Source organism: Copadichromis virginalis, linkage group LG1, assembly GCF_057382275.1.
Source record: "Copadichromis virginalis isolate Kocher_CV1m ecotype Utaka linkage group LG1, C_Virginalis_male_GT1.1, whole genome shotgun sequence".
NCBI lineage: Eukaryota > Metazoa > Chordata > Actinopteri > Cichliformes > Cichlidae > Copadichromis > Copadichromis virginalis.
In genome coordinates, this window is record NC_140618.1 from 28337205 (window position 1) to 28358347 (window position 21143).

At 40.1% G+C, this 21143-nt stretch overlaps 3 protein-coding genes across 3 annotated transcripts; 1 reads left to right on the forward strand and 2 right to left on the reverse strand.

Moving 5' to 3' along the window:
- Window positions 1–759: 759 nt before the first annotated feature.
- Window positions 760–6043, forward strand: LOC146718939 (AP-1 complex subunit sigma-2). The gene is made up of 5 exons (XM_085457928.1): window positions 760–955; window positions 1409–1587; window positions 3449–3557; window positions 3701–3838; window positions 4546–6043. Exons 2-5 carry the CDS (start codon window positions 1409–1411, stop codon window positions 4591–4593), a joined length of 474 nt encoding a protein of 157 aa, XP_085314054.1. The 5' UTR covers window positions 760–955; the 3' UTR covers window positions 4594–6043.
- Window positions 5981–13375, reverse strand: zrsr2 (zinc finger (CCCH type), RNA-binding motif and serine/arginine rich 2). The gene is made up of 11 exons (XM_085457921.1): window positions 13071–13375; window positions 12519–12598; window positions 12337–12424; window positions 12120–12228; window positions 11166–11252; window positions 10734–10772; window positions 9135–9265; window positions 8173–8386; window positions 8004–8059; window positions 7806–7915; window positions 5981–7721 (listed from the first exon to the last, which is right to left on the reverse strand). The coding sequence occupies exons 1-11, from the start codon at window positions 13112–13114 to the stop codon at window positions 6943–6945; spliced, it is 1737 nt and encodes a 578-aa protein (XP_085314047.1). The 5' UTR covers window positions 13115–13375; the 3' UTR covers window positions 5981–6942.
- Window positions 13376–14075: 700 nt separating this feature from the next.
- On the reverse strand, window positions 14076–20698 carry LOC146718941 (transmembrane 6 superfamily member 1-like). Its single transcript, XM_085457934.1, has 10 exons — window positions 19948–20698; window positions 19734–19837; window positions 19415–19516; window positions 19233–19332; window positions 18968–19050; window positions 18622–18740; window positions 17865–17969; window positions 17675–17767; window positions 17459–17578; window positions 14076–15441 (listed from the first exon to the last, which is right to left on the reverse strand). Exons 1-10 carry the CDS (start codon window positions 20037–20039, stop codon window positions 15250–15252), a joined length of 1110 nt encoding a protein of 369 aa, XP_085314060.1. The 5' UTR covers window positions 20040–20698; the 3' UTR covers window positions 14076–15249.
- Window positions 20699–21143: the final 445 nt, after the last annotated feature.

The following is a 21143-nucleotide window of genomic DNA, read 5'->3' on the forward strand; positions in this document are numbered from 1 at the left end:
ACTAAAATGAGGACGTAGTCACAGATAATGAAATCAACAGCTAGACACAACTGGGTATTCCAACAGGACAATTACCCAAACACACATAAAAACTGGTTTTGAAATTAATAATGCAAGCTAACATTATCCTTTTAGAGCGGTCTTCCCAAAGCTGTGACTTCAACCCTTTTGAAAATTTGTGGACTATGCTTAAAAGCTGGATCCGTGACAGGAAACCAACCAATTTAAATTAACTCCACTATTTCAGCCGAGAAGAGTGTTCAAATATCGAGCCAAAATAATGCCGCATTGTTGAAGCTTGTTAATGGCAACCAAACGCATCTGGTCAAGCTGCAACTGGCAAATGGATAACCAGATATTAGTGGGGGTGTAAGTATGTATGTGAACATGTATGTATACTTTCCACCTTGTGTGGAATTGAGAAATTCAAAATAAATTAAAACTTGTGCACCAGTTCTAGTTTTTTAAAGTAATAAAAGATGCACGCCGTACAATCATTAAACCCTGGAAAAAGAAAATTTCAAAGAAATCATCAAAAATGTAAAAATTACACCGAATCGCAACTATGTTTAGAGTTGGGTCATATATATCGTGAAAACAGTTACTTGGATTAATATACGCTCTTTACTGAACAAGAAGTAAATTTGACTGAGTGGTAACTTTACACACACAGGCAGCCATTGCTGTTTCCTTGTAATAACGTAACGAATAACGGAATCTTTAATCCAATCAAATTTCAGAGCTGTGGCTTTTTAAACCAATCACAGCGCAGCCGTCTCAATCGCTGCTTACCATCGACCACTACCCACTAGCTAGTTTAGCAACAAGCTGGGTGAGGGGCTAAACCGCAGATACACAGAAGCAGCTTCTTCACTCGTTTTTTTTTTGTGTATTTCGCTGGGACATAGTGAAGTTAGCAGTCATCCGAGTGATTATCTTCACGTTTTGGTCGAAGGTAAAGACTGGTGTTTACTTCTTGTGCATGCTTTAGCTAGATAACCCTTCGCAGGATGGGGCGCAAATGACACGAGACGCGTTGTTGAGGTTATTATGTGGCCGTCAATTAAGATTAGCTGATATTAGCTAATGCAACTTTGTATTAAAACCTCTTCAACGTAAAATATTTCAAGTTGGACACATTCTTAACGGGCGGCTAGGCGGTCGTGTTATCATTGTCAAGAATGTGTGTATTTCCTGTTTAGACGTCTCTCCTTATTGTTGTGACTAAGTCAACTGGGTTATTCAAAGTTTCATACCATGCCAACGTGTTATTCAGTAGTTGCCACAGGCTTGCTGATTGCACCCCCTCTAGCTATTTTAATTTCTCCTCATCTTTCTCTCTCATCGTCAAATAACTCCTTCAGTCGGTGTTTATCTCACTCTTGTATAACTGGACTTCCTCCCGCAGATGCAGTTCATGCTGCTGTTCAGCCGGCAGGGAAAGCTGCGGCTGCAGAAGTGGTATGTTCCTCTGTCAGACAAGGAGAGAAAGAAGATCTCCAGGGATCTGGTCCAGACTATACTGGCCAGGAAGCCCAAAATGTGCAGCTTCTTGGAGTGGCGAGACCTGAAGATTGTGTACAAAAGGTAGGTGTATAATGCAAGTTGTGATACAGCTGCACGCTCTCCCTTTCTATCACAAGTGGCATTTGCACTCAGCTTTTGGTGCAGTAGGTAAGAGTAGATCAGATCCTCAAATGCAACAGCACAATATTGCCCTTAAAGATTAAGTAATGCTTATTAGCACCAACATCTGTTTTCTACAAAGTAACTTGTATTGGTTCACTTGAGTTGAGAAATGGTCAAAAAAATTATTTATTGGGATTTTGTTTTTTAGTGTGCCAGTTGTCGGTTCTCCTCAGGAGGGAGGAGAGTAGTGAGAGGAATTAAAGCAAGATGCGTGCTCCTCTAAATCCCAACTGGTGGGAGCAAACTCCCACTCCCTTCCAGTGCTTCTTCCCTTAGGTTGTGGATTCCAACACACTACACCTAAAGGAGAGAGAGTAATTCCCAACATTAATTACCTGTGTTAATTAGACTCCCTCTCGCTTCTCCCCTGCTGCCTCAAGCAGCACCAGTCTACCTGTTGCCATATTTTGAAGCAGTAATCCGTGCACTACAAGTTGTGACTTAAATAAACAGGGGAAAAAAAGTAAATTTGGTGTGAATATTTGTGACTTAAATAAACTGAAGTAGAAATTCATTAGGGAAGTCAGGATTGAGTGCTTTGCCAAGAGATGTCCATATTGGCACATGTGGGATGGGGACAGTTCTTCCAGGGTGAAACAGTGGTGCCTGATATGTGGACTCAGTGCGTTCCTGCTCGCTGTATCATAGCTGATCAAGTGTACTGTTCATGTCAGGCCAAAATGGCTCTCGTCTGACGGCTCCTGAATGGTTGTCCCTCCTTGTTAGCAATATAATAAGGGCTGGTACTTGTGAAGTGCCAGTTTCCAGGTGCACATACTAGTTTTTTTCATTGTTTCAGTTTGCGTCTCAGCAGCAGATGGAGTTGGCTCGTGGAAAGGTGTTTTAACTTGTATAAAACACTGTTCACATGACAACAGACGTTTATAAGGAAGAGAACTGCGTAGTTTCAGTTCCCGAATTCATGATGACTGTGGTGTGGTTGAAACCTTCAAAAGCCATTAGGAAGAGGATCGTTGACTTCAGGCATTTATGTTTAACTTGTAAATGGCCCAGATAAGCTTCACTTCGACTGTTGTGTAATTTCTTTAGGTCAGGGTATGATCTTATCAGTAGGATGTGTTAACGTTTGGTTCGTTGCATCACTGGTAAATCTGTGGTGGTTTGTTGGGGTGGTTAATGGGAGCTGGTGATTCAGTGATTATTTTGTCAGGCACTGAGATTTCTGGCATCTAGAGCTCACCTTCTGGTGTGTCGTGGAAGCCAAAAACACCTTCTTTTCAAATAATAACTGCCAAAAATCAGAGTAGATGGGGAGATTGCCTGATTTGTCATGAACATATGACTCATAAGTAATGTAAATGTCCACTTTATCAAGGCAAAACAAACAAACAGTTCAGCCACATGATAGTGCAGTATTATACACACACATGCAGTTCAATACACAGGCCTAAATGTGTTGTATTCATAACATGTGATTGTCTGATCAAATATTTGCATGACGGAGCATTTGAACAGGTGTATCAAAAGAAAAGATTGTGAGTGTATTATCTCAGCATTAACTTCCTGCCCATTTTTAAATGCCCTGCAGACACTTGCTGGGTTGCGATATCGCTGCATGCTCTTTCTATCACATTCTGGACCAGACATTAGACATTTTAGCTTGGTGTCTATGCTTCTTTCTTTTTTTTGTGACTGACTTTTATTACCAAATATACACTTAACAGTCTTAATGAATTCCTTAATACTGCTGATGTCACAAATATTGATGCTTTGCATATCTTCTTTCTTCGTGTACTAGATACGCAAGCCTGTATTTCTGCTGTGCCGTCGAGGATCAGGATAATGAGCTGATCACACTCGAGATCATCCACAGATACGTGGAGCTGCTGGACAAATATTTTGGCAGCGTAAGTCGTGTCAACATCACGCACATAACATGCTGATCGATGGTATCAGAAGGGGAAATCTGTTAAAATGTTACTGCAAGGATTTTTAGTAGGGACAGTGTCTCCTCTGATCTGCTGCTATTTGTTGTTTTGTGGACTCTCAGGTGTGCGAGCTGGATATCATCTTCAACTTTGAGAAGGCTTACTTCATCCTGGATGAGTTCCTGCTGGGCGGAGAGGCCCAGGAAACATCCAAGAAGAATGTGCTGAAGGCCATCGAGCAGGCTGACCTGTTGCAGGAGGTACGCTCCGTTCTTCTTCAGCAGATAAATAAATCCATTTGACCTGTAACTATGAACAGGGGGTTGCAATGACGAAGTGTTGATAAACCTATCATGTTTGTTTGGTTTTTGTGGGGGATTTTTTGTTTTCTTCAAAAATCTAAAGGTGTTATCTTTACTGCCAAGTAAGACAAGGAAAGCTAGCAGTTCTTCACATTTGATAAGCTGAAACAAAAACAGACATAAATCCTTTCAAAATGAAACATTGCCAAAATTCAGTAACTTTCTGTTGGTTGCTGGAGCACTGACTTTGTGAAAATAGAATTAATTTTACTCAACAATTCAAGTGTTGATCCAAACAGAAGGCTGGCTTTCTCCACCTTACACTCACCTGCACCTGCTATCATGTTTATTCTTAGGCTGCAGGACTTGATTAATACCTCTTTCTATCTCTTGTGCCAGTGCACTAAAGAACGTTCTGCCTAGGTGGCTGTTTCCAGTGGACAGATTCAGTGCTCTTTGATTTATTTAAAGCAAAGCATGCAGCACTATTGTTATAACAGGACTGGCTGTGCATGCCTGTAACTCACTGTAAAGCCCCTCTGTTCCCATCTTAGATTCAGCAGCTAGTAATTATGACTCATGCACTATTAATTATGTTTTGTAAGAGGTACTTAAAGAACCTGACATAACAGCTTTAAAGAGCACTTGTCTGTCTTCTTCTGCAGGAGGCTGAGGCACCACGGAGCGTTTTAGAAGAGATTGGGCTGACATAGATCAACGTGTTTCTGCCTTGTTTGATTCTCACCTCCTTGTGTCGACTAAGTCCTCTCCTGTTTACCGTGTCAGTGTTGTGTGTGTGTGAGTGTGGTCACCATCTATGTACTGTACTATCCTGTATTGTCCTTTCAGTGTAGTGCCAACTGTGGTTCTGATGTGTTCCCTATGTGCAAGCTCCCTCACTGTATTCAGCAGCACTTGGCGTACTTCACTCCCTTAACTTAAAACTCCACAGAGAACAATGTAGCACTGACATGAACTCCAGCACCATTAGATAATCCATCATCACCCACTGCAGAGCTGTACATGTTTGGCCTCAAGTGCTTGTTAAGGTGTTGTGGCTGCAGCTGGTGCTTCTCATGTTTTACCATCACATAGCAAAGAATCATGAAAATACAGCACTGCAAAAAATCTTGAACTACCCCTCGATTCTTTATGCTTTGCTAGGAAAATTGAATATGGGTGCAGTGGTTTATTGAAACATGTAAAAACATATGTGGAAATACAGCCTGAAAAATTCTGTTTGGTCTAATCATCTTGAGTCTGCAGCCTGAACTCTCTTAAATCAACTGTGCAAGAAACTAGTGTTCAGGAATAGTTCTGAAAGGACATTTAAAGCTCTTCTTCAGATGGTGCTGTAGATCGTTTTGTCCAGTTTCCTCAGTTTTAAGGCTCCACTGCACACTACGCCAAGATAACAGCTCTTTGGGAATTGACTTGTTGCTGCAAAAGTGCAGTTTTCTGTACTTCAGACTGTTATTTCTGACATTTTTGAGATTCAACTGAAGAAATGGCGAAAAATGGTGTTTGGGTTTTTTTACGGGGTTACAGGCTCCTAGTGCTTAAAGATAAAATTTGAAATTGGTCCTTTGCATAGTTTTGTTTTTTTTTTTTTTGTTTTTTTTTTTTTACACGTGTAGAGATGATGCTGGTTCATCCCATGATACCTTTTTATGCCTCATTGTCTCACAGCCAGTGTTAAGTGGCATAACAAGTTAAAAAAAACAAAACATATTCATCTGAAAATGTTCAGGTACAAGGGTTGGACTGAATGAGTGAACAAATAACCAGTTCCTATGTTGCATGCTCATATGTAATGGTAATGCATCAAAGCCACCAGCTGGGGCCAGTACTGTTAAGGGAAACACAGACACTGTTACAATCACTTATTCATGGCTAAACTGAACCCAGTAACTAAAATTACACATTTAATAATCATTGTGTCTGTGTTAACACTTAATACAGGTTTATTTTCTGTGATTCTTCTCTTCAAATGAATCATTTCATATTCACATTTCCAGACTAATTGTTTGCTATATGTGGGTGGTTTCTGTGTAACTAGTGTCTGCTATACTGTATTTCTGTAGTGTTTTTGACCATCGACTTATTGTCCTTACAAAAAAAACAAACAAAAAAAAACACTGAGGTTTGTAAAAGCCTCTGAAAGTATATCTTAGGTCCAGTTCCTCCCTTAGTGCTGAATTAGGTTAGGATAGTGACCCAAATAAAACCACTATTTTGTGTATTATATAGCTCTGGCTTACTCTTAACGACTAACATATGACCAAAGAACACTGTGTTTTACCTTCTCAGTGGTGTCTATAGGAGGCTAAAACAGCAGAAAAAAGGGATTTATAACTGCAGGTTGATGTCACTGGATGTGGGAATTATTTGGCTACAATAAACCAGTATTATGGAATTACTCCAGTCTACCCAGACATGTTGATCATGACTTTCTTCATGGAGTGGGAACATAAAAACATGAACTGCAGATATCAGGTATATCATTGTAATGTGCAAGGAAACAACTTCTAAATAGTTACTCATCTCAAACTGTATGGAAGTCTTTTTTTCTTATCAAGATCAAAACTGTTGTCGTTGAACACTCGTATTATCAAACTTTGATTTGTGCAAAAGAAATCAGTTTTTGTATTAAACACTGACAACACATTTTTCTTATATTTGAAAGATATTAAAAATAAATGTATTCAAAAAGCAAGGGTTTTTTTGTTTTTATATTTTTACGTAACATGTAGTGCCACAATGAGCATCTTGAAAATATTCACATATGTACACAAAAGGTGTTGACAAGTGCCAATGTTGACTACATTAAAATCATTGCATTTTAAACTGGATTAATGCATCAGAATACAGTGATCTCAGGACTCACAAACTGCAATGCATCCCTTTTTATTCATTTAAAATCCAGATCGGTAAGGCGGAGATGTATCTCAGTGTGCACAAATTTCTAGAAGTTATTTTTAGGAAAATCTGATTTGTAGATTTTAAAATGTGCGCTACAAAAAGAGCATATTTTCAGTGAGGTCACCTCACATTTCCTCGGACTATTCACTTTCACTGTTTTTCTGCGTTCGCTCCATCTCATTTCTCTCTCCACCGGGACTTGATGTTGAAAGGTTTTCCACCGTCTCCTCCCCTGACTCCTCTTTTTCTGACTCTCCAGATGAAGCTGTCTCTTCAGGCAAATGGCTTTTCTTCTTGCTCTTCTTCTTGCTCTTCTTCTTGCTCTTTTTGGAGTGTTTGTGGCGACGATGTGTGCTGCTGTCATCATTAGACTTTTTCTTACTTTTATCAGGTGACTTGGGGCTTCTTTCTTTACTTCTCGACTTTTCTCTCGTTCCCATGTGAGCGACGTCATTCGTGCCTCTACCGTTTCTCTCTTGATCTCTACCCCTATGCTCCTTCTCTCTGTCCCTACTTCTGTTTCTCCGCCTGTCTTGCTCGTCGTCTCTACTTCTGCTCCTTGACCTGCCTCTACTCCTGCTCCTTCGCCTGTCTTTCCACCAGTCACTGTGTCTGGATCTGGACGACCGTGTGTCCTCTCTGTTGTGGTATGACGGCCTCCTCTCTCTGCTCCTGCTCCTTCGCCTGTCTTCGTCTCGTCTCCTTTCAGATCTCTCCGATCTCACCGGGCTCCTGCTGTAATGACGCTGCCTCCATGATCGGCTCGAATGCCACCCGTCTCTGTGACTGCCCCTTACACTGCGGTCAGGGGACATGTGCAGGTCCCTGTCAGCCTCCCAGAATTCATTCCCAGGGTTTCGAAATACATGCAGAAAGTTGCAGTGCTTCCCTTTAGGGCACTTGTGTCTGTCAAACAATCCTAAGAAGATAAACAAACAAGCTAAACACTGTGGGAATGTCTTCAAGTGAAACTGCATGCCGTCAGCATTAAAAAGTAGCTCACCACATATGGCATTCTTCCACCGTGTAACAGGTGATATCTCACAGTGAAGCTGCCGGCCTGCATACCACCTCCCATTGAATTTGATGAAGGCATCTTTGCATTGCTCCTCTCTGGAGAGACAAGTCAAAGAATGATGTGTTTTCTCTGAAGTGTTACTTCAATTGCAAAGAGACGGGAAGTGGCTGAGTGACTTCTTACGTGTCAAACTGAACATAAACGTTTCCTCTCAGGTGTAGTTCATAGTTACAGCTGACCTATTAGAGGAGAGGAATAGGTGAAATCTATAAATGTTTTTAAGGGGAATAAGTGAGTCTGTTTTACAACACAGACAGGATGACGGGAGGAAAGCTTCTTGATGTCATCTCACCTTAAACTGCAACACTTTGCCGACGCTCTTGAACTCTGGCAGAACATCGTGGTAGAACTCGAGGAAGGACTCCTGCATCTCCTCCTCGCTGTGCTCCAAACAAGCATCGATGTCATAGTCATCACGGCGCGACTCTTCCATACCGAACGTTCTAAACATTCCGCGGATCATCAGCGTTGGACTGGTTTCAGGATACGTATGTTTTCGAGAACATCTGGATTCATAGAGAGAAGACATTCAAATACGTGGGGAAAGGCCACTTTAGTGTCATCGTGTAATTTAACCTAACATAACATTCTTCTTGACAGACTAGCTCCTATTGAAATCACTGGACGCACTCCGTTCATTCAACTGAAAAATTCAAATTCCATCAATTTCCAGTTATTACTGGAGTCTCCCAGGTATCTGTCCTGAGCCGCCTTTTTTTTTCTCATCTCCTTCCTCTTGGTCAAATCTTCCATAAATCGGTTTCCATTGTTATCCCAATGACACCCAGCTCTACCCACATGCCAAACTACCAGCACCTCCCACTCACTGCCCTCTGTGTTTGCCTCCAGGAAATTAAATCCTGGTTCTACTGCAACCTTCTCAAACTACAGTGATAAAACAGAGGTTCTTCTCACTGTCCAAACGTAACAGCTATTCATTCCCTGTTGACAACTCCTTAGTTTCTCCCTCGCCTCAGATTAAGAGTCTGGGGGTCATCCATGCCAGGACGCTTTCTTTTCAAGGGCATATCAGTGGCATGTCAAAACGCACCTCTTTAAACTAGTTTATTCACTCTGATTGCAACTTTGCTCTTAATTTTATAGGATTTTTTTGTCTATTCCTATTGTTCTTAACTCTTCTGGGTGAGGTAACCTTGAGTGTTTTGAAAGACACCTAAAAAGAAATGTATTATTATTATTATGGTTATAATTATTATTATCAACAACTCAGAAGAAACCAAAACCCATCAGTACCTGTCTCCAAATCGACACGCTCCAGTCTTGAGGAAGAACGGACAGTTGGCTACGTCACGCTCCGTTCCAAAGTTCTCAGAGTTCACTGTCACAGGAGCCTCAGGGTTCATCCACGGGCCACCATTATCCAGCTGTAAGACAGGCCATGAGCAATATTTAAACTGTCTTAGTTTTCAGTCTTTTATTAGATTTAGAGATGTTTGCAATGACACCAAAGTGCCGTCACACTAGTTAGAGTAAACTGAATTGAAAGAATTTAAATGCGTCTCTAGGTATAAACAAGTGAAATAAAAAACTTCAGAGCTTCTAAATACCACTTTGAGTAAAATTTAAGGCCAACCTTGTGACAGAAAAGCCCATGAAAAGTCATCAAAATGAACAGTAGGCTCAAATGAAAGTATCTGGCTGAGTTTAAAAACATTGGACAACAAGGCCTAAAGCTTTTATTTGTACACAGCCAATACAAACACTAACATTTAACAATATTAAAATAATATTTTGTCATTAAACCAGGTCTGTTCCAAATCTCTATATTTGGTTAAACAGAAAAAGAAAAAATTATCACACTCCCTGATGATTTGATAGAAAAGCAATTTTTTTTAAAATAAAGAAATATATTTTCCATTTCCTGAGAAGTAACTACAAGTCTTACTGCTAGGGCTGTGCGATATGACCAAAATGTCATATCCCCATATAAGACATCTATCGTCCGATAACGATATAAATCACAAAAATTTTACATTTTCTGTAAATTCTGTGAATCTCGGGCAGCTCGACTTGCGTGAAGTGTTTCCAGCTGGGCGTTGTGTACCTGGAGTCGAGTGTTTTAGTGCTGTTTAGTTAGTTTAGTAATGAAACTATACATTTTTAGACATAAGTTGTAACAGCCGCCGTTTTCTTTGTAAATATTTATTACACAGTGTGCTGCGGGGAAAAGCCTGTTCTAAAGTTTGAGTCTAAGGTTTATTTTTTAGCACCTGACGGCTCTTTTTTGCTTCTCATCTGCAAATACTCTGCATACTCTTTCACCTGATTCTGTTTATTTTGAAAAGTCTCAACAGGATCTTGAGCTTTATTGTGAAAGGTTTATGTGGAAAATAAACAAGCAGACAGGTCGCTTGTCCGTCTGTAGTGTGGTTATATTAAATATAAGAGAAAGAGAGAACTTTAAGAAGTTATAGCCACTACAGTGACCATCAAAACGATGAAAAGATATTGCCGTAAACAGTTTATTTTGCGACACCACGAAACAAACGACAGCGTAAAATGAAACGATAGACGTTTTTATATCGTCATCCGATATGTATCGTTATATCGAACAGCCCTACTTCCTGCTAATCTGCACATATACAAAATACAATATACTGGAAATGAGTTACTATCATTCTGCGTCTCATTTATTTTCAAAGTTTATTTCTGAAGTCATGATGGCTTGGGAGAATTTCCACTGTTAGTGGCATTTAACTGAACTTTATTTAACTGATTCAAGTTAAGTCCCATTAAAAGACAAATACCAGTAGTATATATGTACTATATGATACTTTGGGGGGTTTGTGGCTAAGACAGACAGTTTTTACTCGTGTTTGTGTGTGTGAATACCTGATTTTCAGCTTCATCCAACATTTTCTGAACAGCCTCCTACAAATGGTGTAAAGACACGGCTGGTGAAAATGTGTAGAAGTCAATATAACTGCAGCATATCTGTTTTCTGTGGGTTAAGACCACGTTCACAGAGACTGAGAGGCACAAAAAAAGTTGTTAATGGGAGGTATCCTTTCAACACTAGTGGAGCGATTTCACAGCTTTCACACAATATAAAAGATACATCCTTGTTGTGAGAGCTGAGGGTTTTCTCTTTGAGTGTATCTCAGTTAAGGAGTAAAATGGTTCAGTCAAGGAAAAGTTGCACAAACACGTTACAAAAGAAACAATCAGTGGGTGAGACATTAAGCCGGTTCATTAGCTCTCAAGATTATGGAGAAGAGGATATATATGTCTTTTTTGTTTCTATCCTCCTGGAGCCCATATCACCTCTCTGTCTCGCTTCTCCTGCTGCTTCTGCTCTTTTTCTTCTTGTTCTCGCCTCTGTTGCGCTTCCCATTCCTCCTTTATCATCCGCTACAGACACAAAAAGACATAAAGACAGTTATTTGGAATTCTTATTGCAAATCATTTCCACTGATTCCACTGTGCTGTCATTTCCATTTATTTTGGTGCCATGAATTGCTTTTTTCCATTTCACCACAAATGCAGCTCTTTTAAATCAAGCTAGTATGGCCATCATGCCTGGACTGTCTTTATCCAGTCAGCTGTACTGGGCATTTATCCCATACAAAAGCGAAATGAAATATAATGTGTTTTTAAATGTAAATAATTAAAAATGCTCAGTAAAATTCTGATCTGAACTGCAGTTTGTAAAAGCCATTACTCAAACAGAACAATGGATTTGCTGGGATCTCCAGTCAATATTTACAGCAGCAGGATGCTGTGCGCTGGACTGAGCTAGACTAAACTGGTCATGTTCACCAGAATAATGACTGAATGAAACAAGCAAGATCAGGCACACGTGCAGAGCTTTGATCATAACAAAGGGGAGAAGTGCCTCCAACATGCTCAAACATTTGACCACACAGTTAATTTGCACTACTGTAATGTCTTTGGTACGCTGCTTAGCGACGGTGGCGACTCTCGAGGGGAAACTTACGGCACAAGCAACATAAAACTTCTCCAGATCATGTTGATTGTAATATGTTAGCGCCATACTGTATGAATAATCTCCATCTCGTATTAACATTTAGTTGACGAGGTCTGCCAGAGTGAGACTGACTCAGAGGCTCTCTCATATACCTTTAGCTACATCTGTACTACATTTTATTCTCTAACTCAATGAGAATTGATTAGAGAATCGATAAGGAATTAAATCCATAATTGATATTGATAACGGAATAAGTAACGCTAAATTCCTGTCAATTCCCATCCCTATACCTCCTCCTCCTCTTTTCTTTTCCTTGCTGTTTCCTCCTTCTCCAAACGCAGTCTGAACTCCTCTTGGGCAATCCGCTCTCTTTCCAGCCACTCTTCATGAAGATGCTGTCTAAAGGTAAATAAATACAAAATCAAACACATCCAGCATGTGCAGCAAAATGGTCTATGCTGCTATCAATGAATGAGCAGCTTCAGAGCAGCGTCAGTATGGCCCTACCTTTCTTCCTCTGCAACATCGTCATCCTCACCGTCTTCATTTACTTCGTCTTCTTCTCCAGGAGAAGGGCTTGCTCCATTTTTTAAATCTGTAACAGAGAAATGGTGGTGAAGAATTTGCTTAACAACCGCAACTAGACAAATGAGAACAACACAACCTGGACTCATACATCTATCACATACCTCGTTCTCTAGCATGGGCGAGAGCCTGGCGTTTCCGTTTCCTCCTCTCTTTCCTCAGAGCAGCCCTGCGTTGCTTCTGACTGAAGTGAAAGAGATTGAAAACAATAATCACAACAGAGGAGCAGATGATGGGAGACTAAGCCGGGGCTTGCACAGCTCTTACAAGAGAGTGCACCTTAAACAATAAAAGCCAGTGTTCACAGCAGACCCTGTGCCCTGTCACACATAATGATCACTGAACTCTTCCCATCACTGGTGCTTCTGAAGAAGACAGACTTCATGTGCCATTTGCTTCAGTTAGCCATATTACACCACCTTCTGCCTTTCCCAATACTAAAAAAATCTCACTATCTGCAAAGAAAAGGCTCAGGCATTCAAATCGGTTTCTTTAGTACCACCAGACTCATAAAAATGTATCTAACCTAAGGCTAAATTTGTACGATTACGGCGTTTATTTAACAACACTTTAAATGCATGCAGAAGCCACTGTTGTCTACGTGTCTCAAAATCATTACATAAATACGTTCAAAAGACCTACAAAGAAACACAGACCTTAATACAGGAGCTGAAATCACTGGAGGAGTGGACGCTGCCATTGCAGCTAATGGGAGCTAGCTGGTTAGCTTCTTTGGCTAACCCTAGCTGCCCAGTGTAATTCTGCCCGCGTTGTTTGTTCTCGCCAGCATGTAATTAGAAACATTAGAGAAAATCTTCTCTGCTTATACGAAATATTTCCCAGGTGGAATAATTTGTCAAGCTAGAGGCACAACTAAAAAAATGTTTATTGTAAATGTTAGCTACATGCGGAGTTGTTTTGCCTTCTTTATCTTCTTCTTTGTGGAATTCCGGCAGGCAGGACGGAACACAGGCGTATTGCTGCCCTCCTCAGGTACTTCCTAAATGTACATCAAGGATTAAATCCTTACGAGTAGTCCATTTGGGTGCAGAACTTTAGATTAAAAAAAACCTTTAAAACTTCCTAATGATACAAGTCGATTACTGATTTTAGGAGAAAAGTCTTAATGTTTATAATATTTGTCTCAATAAAATAGCTGGAGCAGTCCATCAAAACATGCTTAACAGTTTCCATTTCTTCACATGTGCAATTTCCACAATCTGACCTCCTCCACCCACTGCAGCACCCATACCATAGCTATAAATTCTGCCTTGTGCACAGAAAACCCCTCGGTCAGTTATCTAAGCTTAACTGTGCTACACATCTATTACCAACTGAGTCTTCATCTCTCCTCTACCACCTTAGAAAAAGCTAAATTAGCTTTTGCTCTTTTGTTTTCCTAAATCCTTAAATGAGGTTTTGGTCTAAGACTAAACCATGGTGCTATGGCTATCCTGTGGAACTGGGGGCTAACCCCACTTTCTCCACTCACAACTTCTCCACCTTCTTACTTAATACTGAAAACAAAACTCCCCTCTGGTTTAAACTAAATACTTTGATTTTTAAAAGGGAATAAAAGGTCTGCTCTCTATTCAGTATAATCTATTTTTTTAAGTCTGTGTACAAAAAAAGTCTGTCTACAACTTTATTAACTATCATCAGAGATCATTTTATAGAGCATCTTGATTAACAAATAACAAAATACAGGCCAAATATAATAACACAGCATGTAGCACACAAGAGGATTATAAAAGACGCAAAGGATGAAATAAAGAGGCGGTGCAATGGCAGTACAAGGGCAGGTTTAGATTTCTATTATTTTTTCCATAACTATTATTTCATTTCAGTGCTATGCTTTTCTTCATCACAATTAATCCCATTAAGATGAAAGCAGGATTGTATGAGGGCTAGAGAGCGCCTAAAAGTGGGATGGTGGTGGTGTCAGATATAACGGATGTAACTGTTTAATGCAGGGAGACAGTGCTTGTGAATTAGAACTAGATGTTAAAAACAACAACAACAAACAAACCCCATTTTAGTTAACAAAATAAAAATAAAAACTAGACCAAAAAAATGAAATTAAATGATTTTGTGAACTTGGAAAAGAAAAAAATTAATAGAAAATATGCTTAAGTTTAGTATTTGTTAGTTTGTTACAGATTTCATTGCATTAGCTGTAAGGATTTTCCTAAATTTTGCCCCTGGCATACAATAATAATTAAAATGTAATTGAGGAAACTCAGACTAACAAGGAAACTACTAAAAACCAAACTTAAACTAATCATTTTCAGACAATTAAAACTAAACTGAATCAAGGGAACCCACTCTGCAAACTGACTGAAACCACACTGAATAAAAAAACAAAAAGTTAAAAGAAATTTTAAAAAATTGCTATTAGCTAATAAATACTGTGAAAGGCACAGTCACATTAATTTATTTGCCAAGTAGGCACTGTGCAGAAATCTCAGCAACAAATGACAGTTTTGTTTTTATACCAAACAATGATTATTGTGAGTCATATCAATCTGTTACACAACTCTAACGCACCATTGCCTGCAGTGTAACATTGTGTGTGCCTTATGTGGATGCTGCTGCTTTACACACAGAGATTTTCAATAAAAAGCGGCAGATCAAAAACAGTAGATGGCACAATTTCCATTTTTGTCCATTTCTAGCACCTCCACATAACCCCATGAAGTTTACAGGTGGCAGTTTCCTCTCTAAAATAGCAACCGCTAATAACTGCAAACACAGCAGGAATTTGCGAGTTCTTCGGGCCTTTATTTTAGGCATCTTTGGCATCTGTGGCACTCTCTCTGTCCCCCCGACAGTCTGTCATTCATTTTTCTTCTCTGGCGCTGTCCTGAGGAAGAAGGCGGGCTGTGTGCAGCAGCGGTAGCACAGAGCCTGAGGCACCAGCATGTACAGCACATTGACCAGCAAGAAGACAGGCTGGCTGTCCACAGGTACTCTGTATGAAAACGGTGTCCGTGTGTGAAGAGATGCACCGATGTGGGAGAACTGGGCCTGTGAAATGCAGCAGAGAGGGATAATAAGCATGTGCTTCACAGCTGGTATGTTCACCAAGATTCTTATATAACCACTATATGGACAAAGATCACCTACATATTACATCTGCAGGAGCTTGTTTGACATCCCACTGTGAATTCATAGGCATTACTATGGAGTTGGTCCCTGTTTACAGCTATAGCTTCCACTCTTCTGGCTTTCTACAAGATTTTGAACGGTGCCTGTAGAAATATTTGCCCTTTCACCCAGAAGGGCATTTGCAAGGCCTGACACTGATGTTGGACAAGAGGGGTCGGCTCACAACCTCCATTCTGGTTGATCCCAAAGGTGGTAAATGGGGTTAAGGTCAGGGCTGTGTCAAGTCAAGTTCTTCCACTCTACTTATTTGACCAAACCTTCATGGGCCTTGCTTTATGGCATGGTGCACAGAGATGCTGGGAAAGAAAAAGGCCCTTCCCTAAACTGTTAATAGTCAAAAATGTCTTTGTAACCTGAAACTTTAAGAGTCCCCTCCACTGGAACTAAAGTGTACAGGCCAGAAACACAAGCCCCAAAGCAATATCTATCTAGAAGGGAAGAAATTTCAGACACTGACTTGCTGCACTCAAATTCAGTGAGCTGTTTAGAAGGACCCATTCTTACACAAATGTTTATAAAGGGTGGCTGCACAGCTCAATACTGAACGAAACACCTGAATTCAGTCACTAAAAGGTGCTGCCCAATACGTTTGTCCATACCGTGTATCTTGGTCTTAAATATCTCTTACATTTTTAACAATATTTTGAGCTCATGATGTAAAAAAAATGAATATTCAAAAGAATTCAAAAAGAATTATGAATTTTAGAAAACAAGATAGAATTAGATGTCAGCACCAGGGTTAATATAGTTAACTAAAACCAAACTAAAAACCAAAAGTAGAAAAATGTTAGTTAACAGAAATAAAAACCAAATATTAAAATAACTGCAATTGTTTTGTGAAGTTGGAAAACTAACAAAAATAAAATAAGAATATAGCAGAAATATCCTAACTGAAACTAAACTGAATTTAAAAAAAAAATCAAAACAGAAAATAATAGAAAATAGAAAACTATAATAACTAAGATTTTTAGTTGTTGTTTTGTCCCACAGAATCTCAGTGGTCTGGGATAGTGAGACATTTGGGCACATTATTGTCTTATTATCATGTATTAGTAAATTAAACATCAGTTCAAAGTCATAAATCTTATAGGAAATCTTGTGATGCTAAAGCCCACATTTTCTTGCTGGAAGCAATGATCTATCTACAATAACAGAGCAAGAAGGGCTTACACAGGAAACCCATTTGAAGCATACAAAAACAAAGTAACAGCTGTTTTGGAGTGAATTATTCCTTTACTGGGCTGACGATGCCTGCATTCTGGCACCACCACTGATCTTCATATGATTTTCAATCTAATACACTTCTGTCATTTACCTTTTCGTAGAAAGCTGCTGACACATGACATGTTTCATAGCAACCAAGGCTGCCAAAGGATCAACCTTCCTATTTATATCCTGGCTGAACAGCTGACATTTAAGTGAATACCACCAATACCACCATTCCTCTTGGTCTGAAGTCAGCTTCTGCCCTTATCCTGCCGATGAGTGACGCGCCAGCCTGCAGCTCAAACACAATGGCTGCACAACTCTTCCCTTTCCATCTTTAGATGTAAATAGAGCCACTGGAGTCTGTCAGCTCTGAAGAGTACACTAAACAAAGACCAACTTGCAATCACTACAGAGGAGAAAGTTTACCGAACTGGCCAGAAGCCGGCTCTCAGTCTCTGTGTAACATTACATAATCTACCTGGATCTATGATGTCATGTGGGAAAACAAAAGACTGTAAACGACTCTTTCACATGACTTTCATTTTTAAAACCTGGCAACCCTTTCATCACTTACACATTTGGTTTCCAGATATTCGGAACAAGTTAGAGACGTTAGGTGTTTCTAACTTGTGAGGGGCCCCTCATTGTATACGGAGATCAACAGTACCTGTGCCAATGCTCCTGAGTGTACAAGAGTCAGGTCTGGCATCCAGTCACATCCTGGGACCAACAGCCCATACAGAGTAATGATGTAGTAGGGCCCAGAATACAGCATGCTCACCAGCATCTGTCAAACAGAGACACAGTTTACTTTTTTAGATATGTGGCTTAACATTACAGCATTAGAGTGACGTTTTTGGAGTGTTTACTGTCACCGTGTTACCTGTACTTTAGGGTAGGCTGAAGGGTCTTTGAGGTATGGTTCATACTGTTGTGTGTAGTCTTGGCACCATTTGCTGGAACAGTCAAGAACAACCTCGAACACATAACATAACAGTTTGATATGTGAGAGACACCCAACGCTAAGAAAGTAATCTAGAGCTGGGCAAGCCGATCACCATGAGGTTTCTTACCAGGCCTCTGAACACACAGAAAGCCAGCGCTGGAATGAGGTAGATGATGAATACCAAGTCCACAGGTCTGCGGAGCAAGCCTGCCCTGTGAGCCTCCTCGATGTCCTGAGAACACAACAGCAACACTAACATTTGCAGATGCAAAGTATGGATGTGTTTCCAGCAGATAAGACACTTTAACCCTTACCTTGTGGATATAAGGTAGATCGCAGTTATTTCACAGAGGCGGGGTACACCCTGGACAGGTCGCCAGTCTGTCGCAGGGCTAACACACAGAGACAGACACCATTCGCGCTCACATTCACTCCCACAGTCACACCTATGGGCAATTTGGATTAACAAATTAACCTATCCCCACAAACTGCATGCCTTTGGACTGTGGGAGGAAGCCGGAGTACCCGGAGGGAGAACATGCAAACTCCACACAGAAAGACCCCAGCCTGATGCTGATGCTGTGCGGCAGCAGTGCTAACCACCTTGCCACTGTGCTGCCCTTCAGAAAGAAATGTCACCAATAAATGGGCATCTGTTTAAACTTCAGTTATGTTTAAATATATCTACTATCAAAGACATATTTGCCTAACTTATAATGACTCTGAGAAATGTGCCCATACATTTTTTTTGCACTGTTTCTGTGGTGGTAATTACTTGTCAGAATAATCTCACAGACACCTGAGACGGACTCACTGATGGATTGGACTAAGGGCAATAAAAGTAGGTGTTTTCTCTGTGAGAGCGGCGGCGGTCAGGTTCTTACTGATAGCTCAACGTCTCGTGCAGAAGGCTGACAAAAGATGCGGAAGCAAGCCCACACTGACACTGAGATGTACAACAAATGGAGGATGAAGAGAGGGCCAACGTGAGTCCCATACTTTCCTGGGGAAAAATGAGGGGAAAAACTAGATCAGAAATGATCTAGTTTAAATCCCTGTAAGCAAACGGGATATAAAAGTCTGTGTGTGTGTGTGTGTGTGTGTGTGTGTGTGTGTGTGTGTGTGTGTGTGTGTGTGTGTGTGTGTGTGTGTGTTTGTTGTTGGGGGGGGGAATGTGGGTTACCCTACACAGGCTATCTAAAAGCATCCCATTATTTTTAGTGTACTTACCGACAGCATTCCCAAGAATGTAGACCATTGCACGCATGAGAAAAGATCCCACCCAGTAGAGTCCAATAGCTCTGTAATTGTCCCTGCCCAAACCATGTAACAAAGCCAGATGATCATATTGTAGTTTCAAAGAATTAGGTATATAGATACATTATCAAGCTTATCTTATCAAACAGTATAATATGGATGGGATTAAGTGGCAAATATTTTCCTTACTTAGTGATGCAGCTGTGGTGAATAACCTTGGAAACAAGACAGCTCTTACCCCCAAGTTATTGCAGCAATCATAAGCAGATACATGAGATAGTGCACGCAGCCATCCCAGTACGATATCATGTGCCCATGTGCTGTGTTGACATGTGGATCTGCCTGAAACACGATGTAGATTTATCAGTAAAACTGTGAGGAAGTGGGGGCATTCATAATCTGGACACAATAGAGCAACACTTGCCTCTTTGAGGTAAAATGTCACAAATCCATCAATGATGTTGTCTTGCTCCAGTCCAATGATCAGATTCACCACACTGAGGAATGCATGCACTGCATACACTTCACAGATGTATATTTGATATATTAATTTCTAATTAAAGACAGGACAACTTGCAAACATTACGTGCTGCTTTAAAAATCACTGCTTTCTAAATACTGCAACAGGTTTTTATAGGTACAATATGCAGAAAGTCCTAACTCGAGCTTTGATCTGTAATGAACACTTCCCTCGGTCGCTGTTGGTCAAAGCAAGAAACGTGCATTTGAGAAATCCTACCATAAAAAAGTGGATCTACTGGAGCCTTCTTTTTAAGCATAAAACGAGCTGAAATGGCCAGAATAAGAACTGTTGTGCACCAAGCGAAGAAGAAAGCTTCAGCACTGCATGGGGGGAAAAAAGCAGATAAATGATTCTCAGAGTAGCTACTCCTCGCTGCTGATGGTGGAAGTCGGAATTCCAACAGTTAATATGTGAACCAGTTTCCACGTACCTGTTGCTGTAAATGAGAGAATTGAATAAATAGCAGATGGGGATAGACATCAGGGAGAGCAGGAACACTCCCGTTCCCGCAGACGCGCTCATTGCGCACCGAGCGATTTGTCTGAGCGAGAACTTAAAATCTTAAATTAAACAAATCAGCCCCAGAAAATGTTCATGCTTAGCTTGCGAGTCACATTTCACAGGATGGGAGGAAAGTCAGAGTGTTGCCGGAAAAAAAAAAAGAAACTTTGAGCTCGGCTCCCGCATGCATGCTCAATCTTGTCTGGTCTGTCTGCCTGCTCTCCTCTCTCTCTTTCTCTGTTTACCTACACATGCACTACACTCAAACGAGCTTCAGCTTTCAGATGGTGGGGGCGGGCCCTCACCTGGAAAGAAACGTAAAAAAAACCCCGACTTTCTGCAGAACTTAATGTAGTAAATTAACAATTCTCGTGCCTTTCTCTTCTTCTTCTTTTTGAAACTTTTTTTTGCTTTTTTTTTTAATCTCTGATTTGATGGAAGTGGCGATTTTTTTCATTCATTCATATTATTCTATACATCCAAATACTAAGCTGGAGGGAATAGTAAAATAATACATATAGAGGCTGTGCAAATGAATTTATATGATAGTCCATGAAAAATACAAAAAATTACAAAATAACAAAATAGGACAGGGACGCCACAACTTTATATTCGTCCTAAATGAAAAATTAAGATGTTTTTTCTCGGGCAGCTTCACTGTGCTTAACAAAAATATATATTATACCATCTGTGAAAAAACCGGTTTTGTTTGTTTGTGTGTTTGTTTTTAACGAAGAGACACTGACACCCCGCGGTCAACTGGAAAACGTCAAGCAAGGATGAGGAGGTTTATAATAGGAAAATAAAGAAAAGTGGATAAAACAAAAAAAAAAGCACAACATACTAAAACATACATTTGGTGTGTAAATTACTTTTGTTCTGAGACTAAATTTAAACCCAGTTGTTGAAAACAAGTATCCAAAGATATTATTCTTGAGAAAACCTAAATTGCATTTTTCACTTTGGCTAGTTTCTTGAAAACCAAATACATGTCAAATATACGATTTAAAATAAGTTATAAATCCATCATTTTGTTTTGTAGCGTCTCTTGTGATTTTTAAACCAATTTATTAAACATTGACATATTTTAAAGAAGAATCTAACAGTCCTGTTACTGAAACCTAT

What these genes read in the sequence shown, in the direction of transcription:
- zrsr2 (XM_085457921.1), bottom strand. Translation starts at nt 13,114, where the DNA reads ATGGCAGCGTCCACTCCTCCAGTGATTTCAGCTCCTGTATTAAG. An exon ending in CGCCCATGCTAGAGAACGAG is followed by an intron (nt 12,425 to 12,518) that starts GTATGTGATAGA and finishes TCTCTGTTACAG; the next exon opens with ATTTAAAAAATGGAGCAAGC. An exon ending in GCGTGTCGATTTGGAGACAG is followed by an intron (nt 8,387 to 9,134) that starts GTACTGATGGGT and finishes CTATGAATCCAG; the next exon opens with ATGTTCTCGAAAACATACGT.
- LOC146718939 (XM_085457928.1), top strand. Translation starts at nt 1,409, where the DNA reads ATGCAGTTCATGCTGCTGTTCAGCCGGCAGGGAAAGCTGCGGCTGCAG. An exon ending in CTGAAGATTGTGTACAAAAG is followed by an intron (nt 1,588 to 3,448) that starts GTAGGTGTATAA and finishes TTCGTGTACTAG; the next exon opens with ATACGCAAGCCTGTATTTCT. An exon ending in AGGCTGACCTGTTGCAGGAG is followed by an intron (nt 3,839 to 4,545) that starts GTACGCTCCGTT and finishes CTTCTTCTGCAG; the next exon opens with GAGGCTGAGGCACCACGGAG.
- LOC146718941 (XM_085457934.1), bottom strand. Translation starts at nt 20,039, where the DNA reads ATGAGCGCGTCTGCGGGAACGGGAGTGTTCCTGCTCTCCCTGATGTCT. An exon ending in TCTCTCATTTACAGCAACAG is followed by an intron (nt 19,838 to 19,947) that starts GTACGTGGAAAC and finishes CCCCCCATGCAG; the next exon opens with TGCTGAAGCTTTCTTCTTCG. An exon ending in CAGCCTACCCTAAAGTACAG is followed by an intron (nt 17,579 to 17,674) that starts GTAACACGGTGA and finishes TCTGTTTGACAG; the next exon opens with ATGCTGGTGAGCATGCTGTA.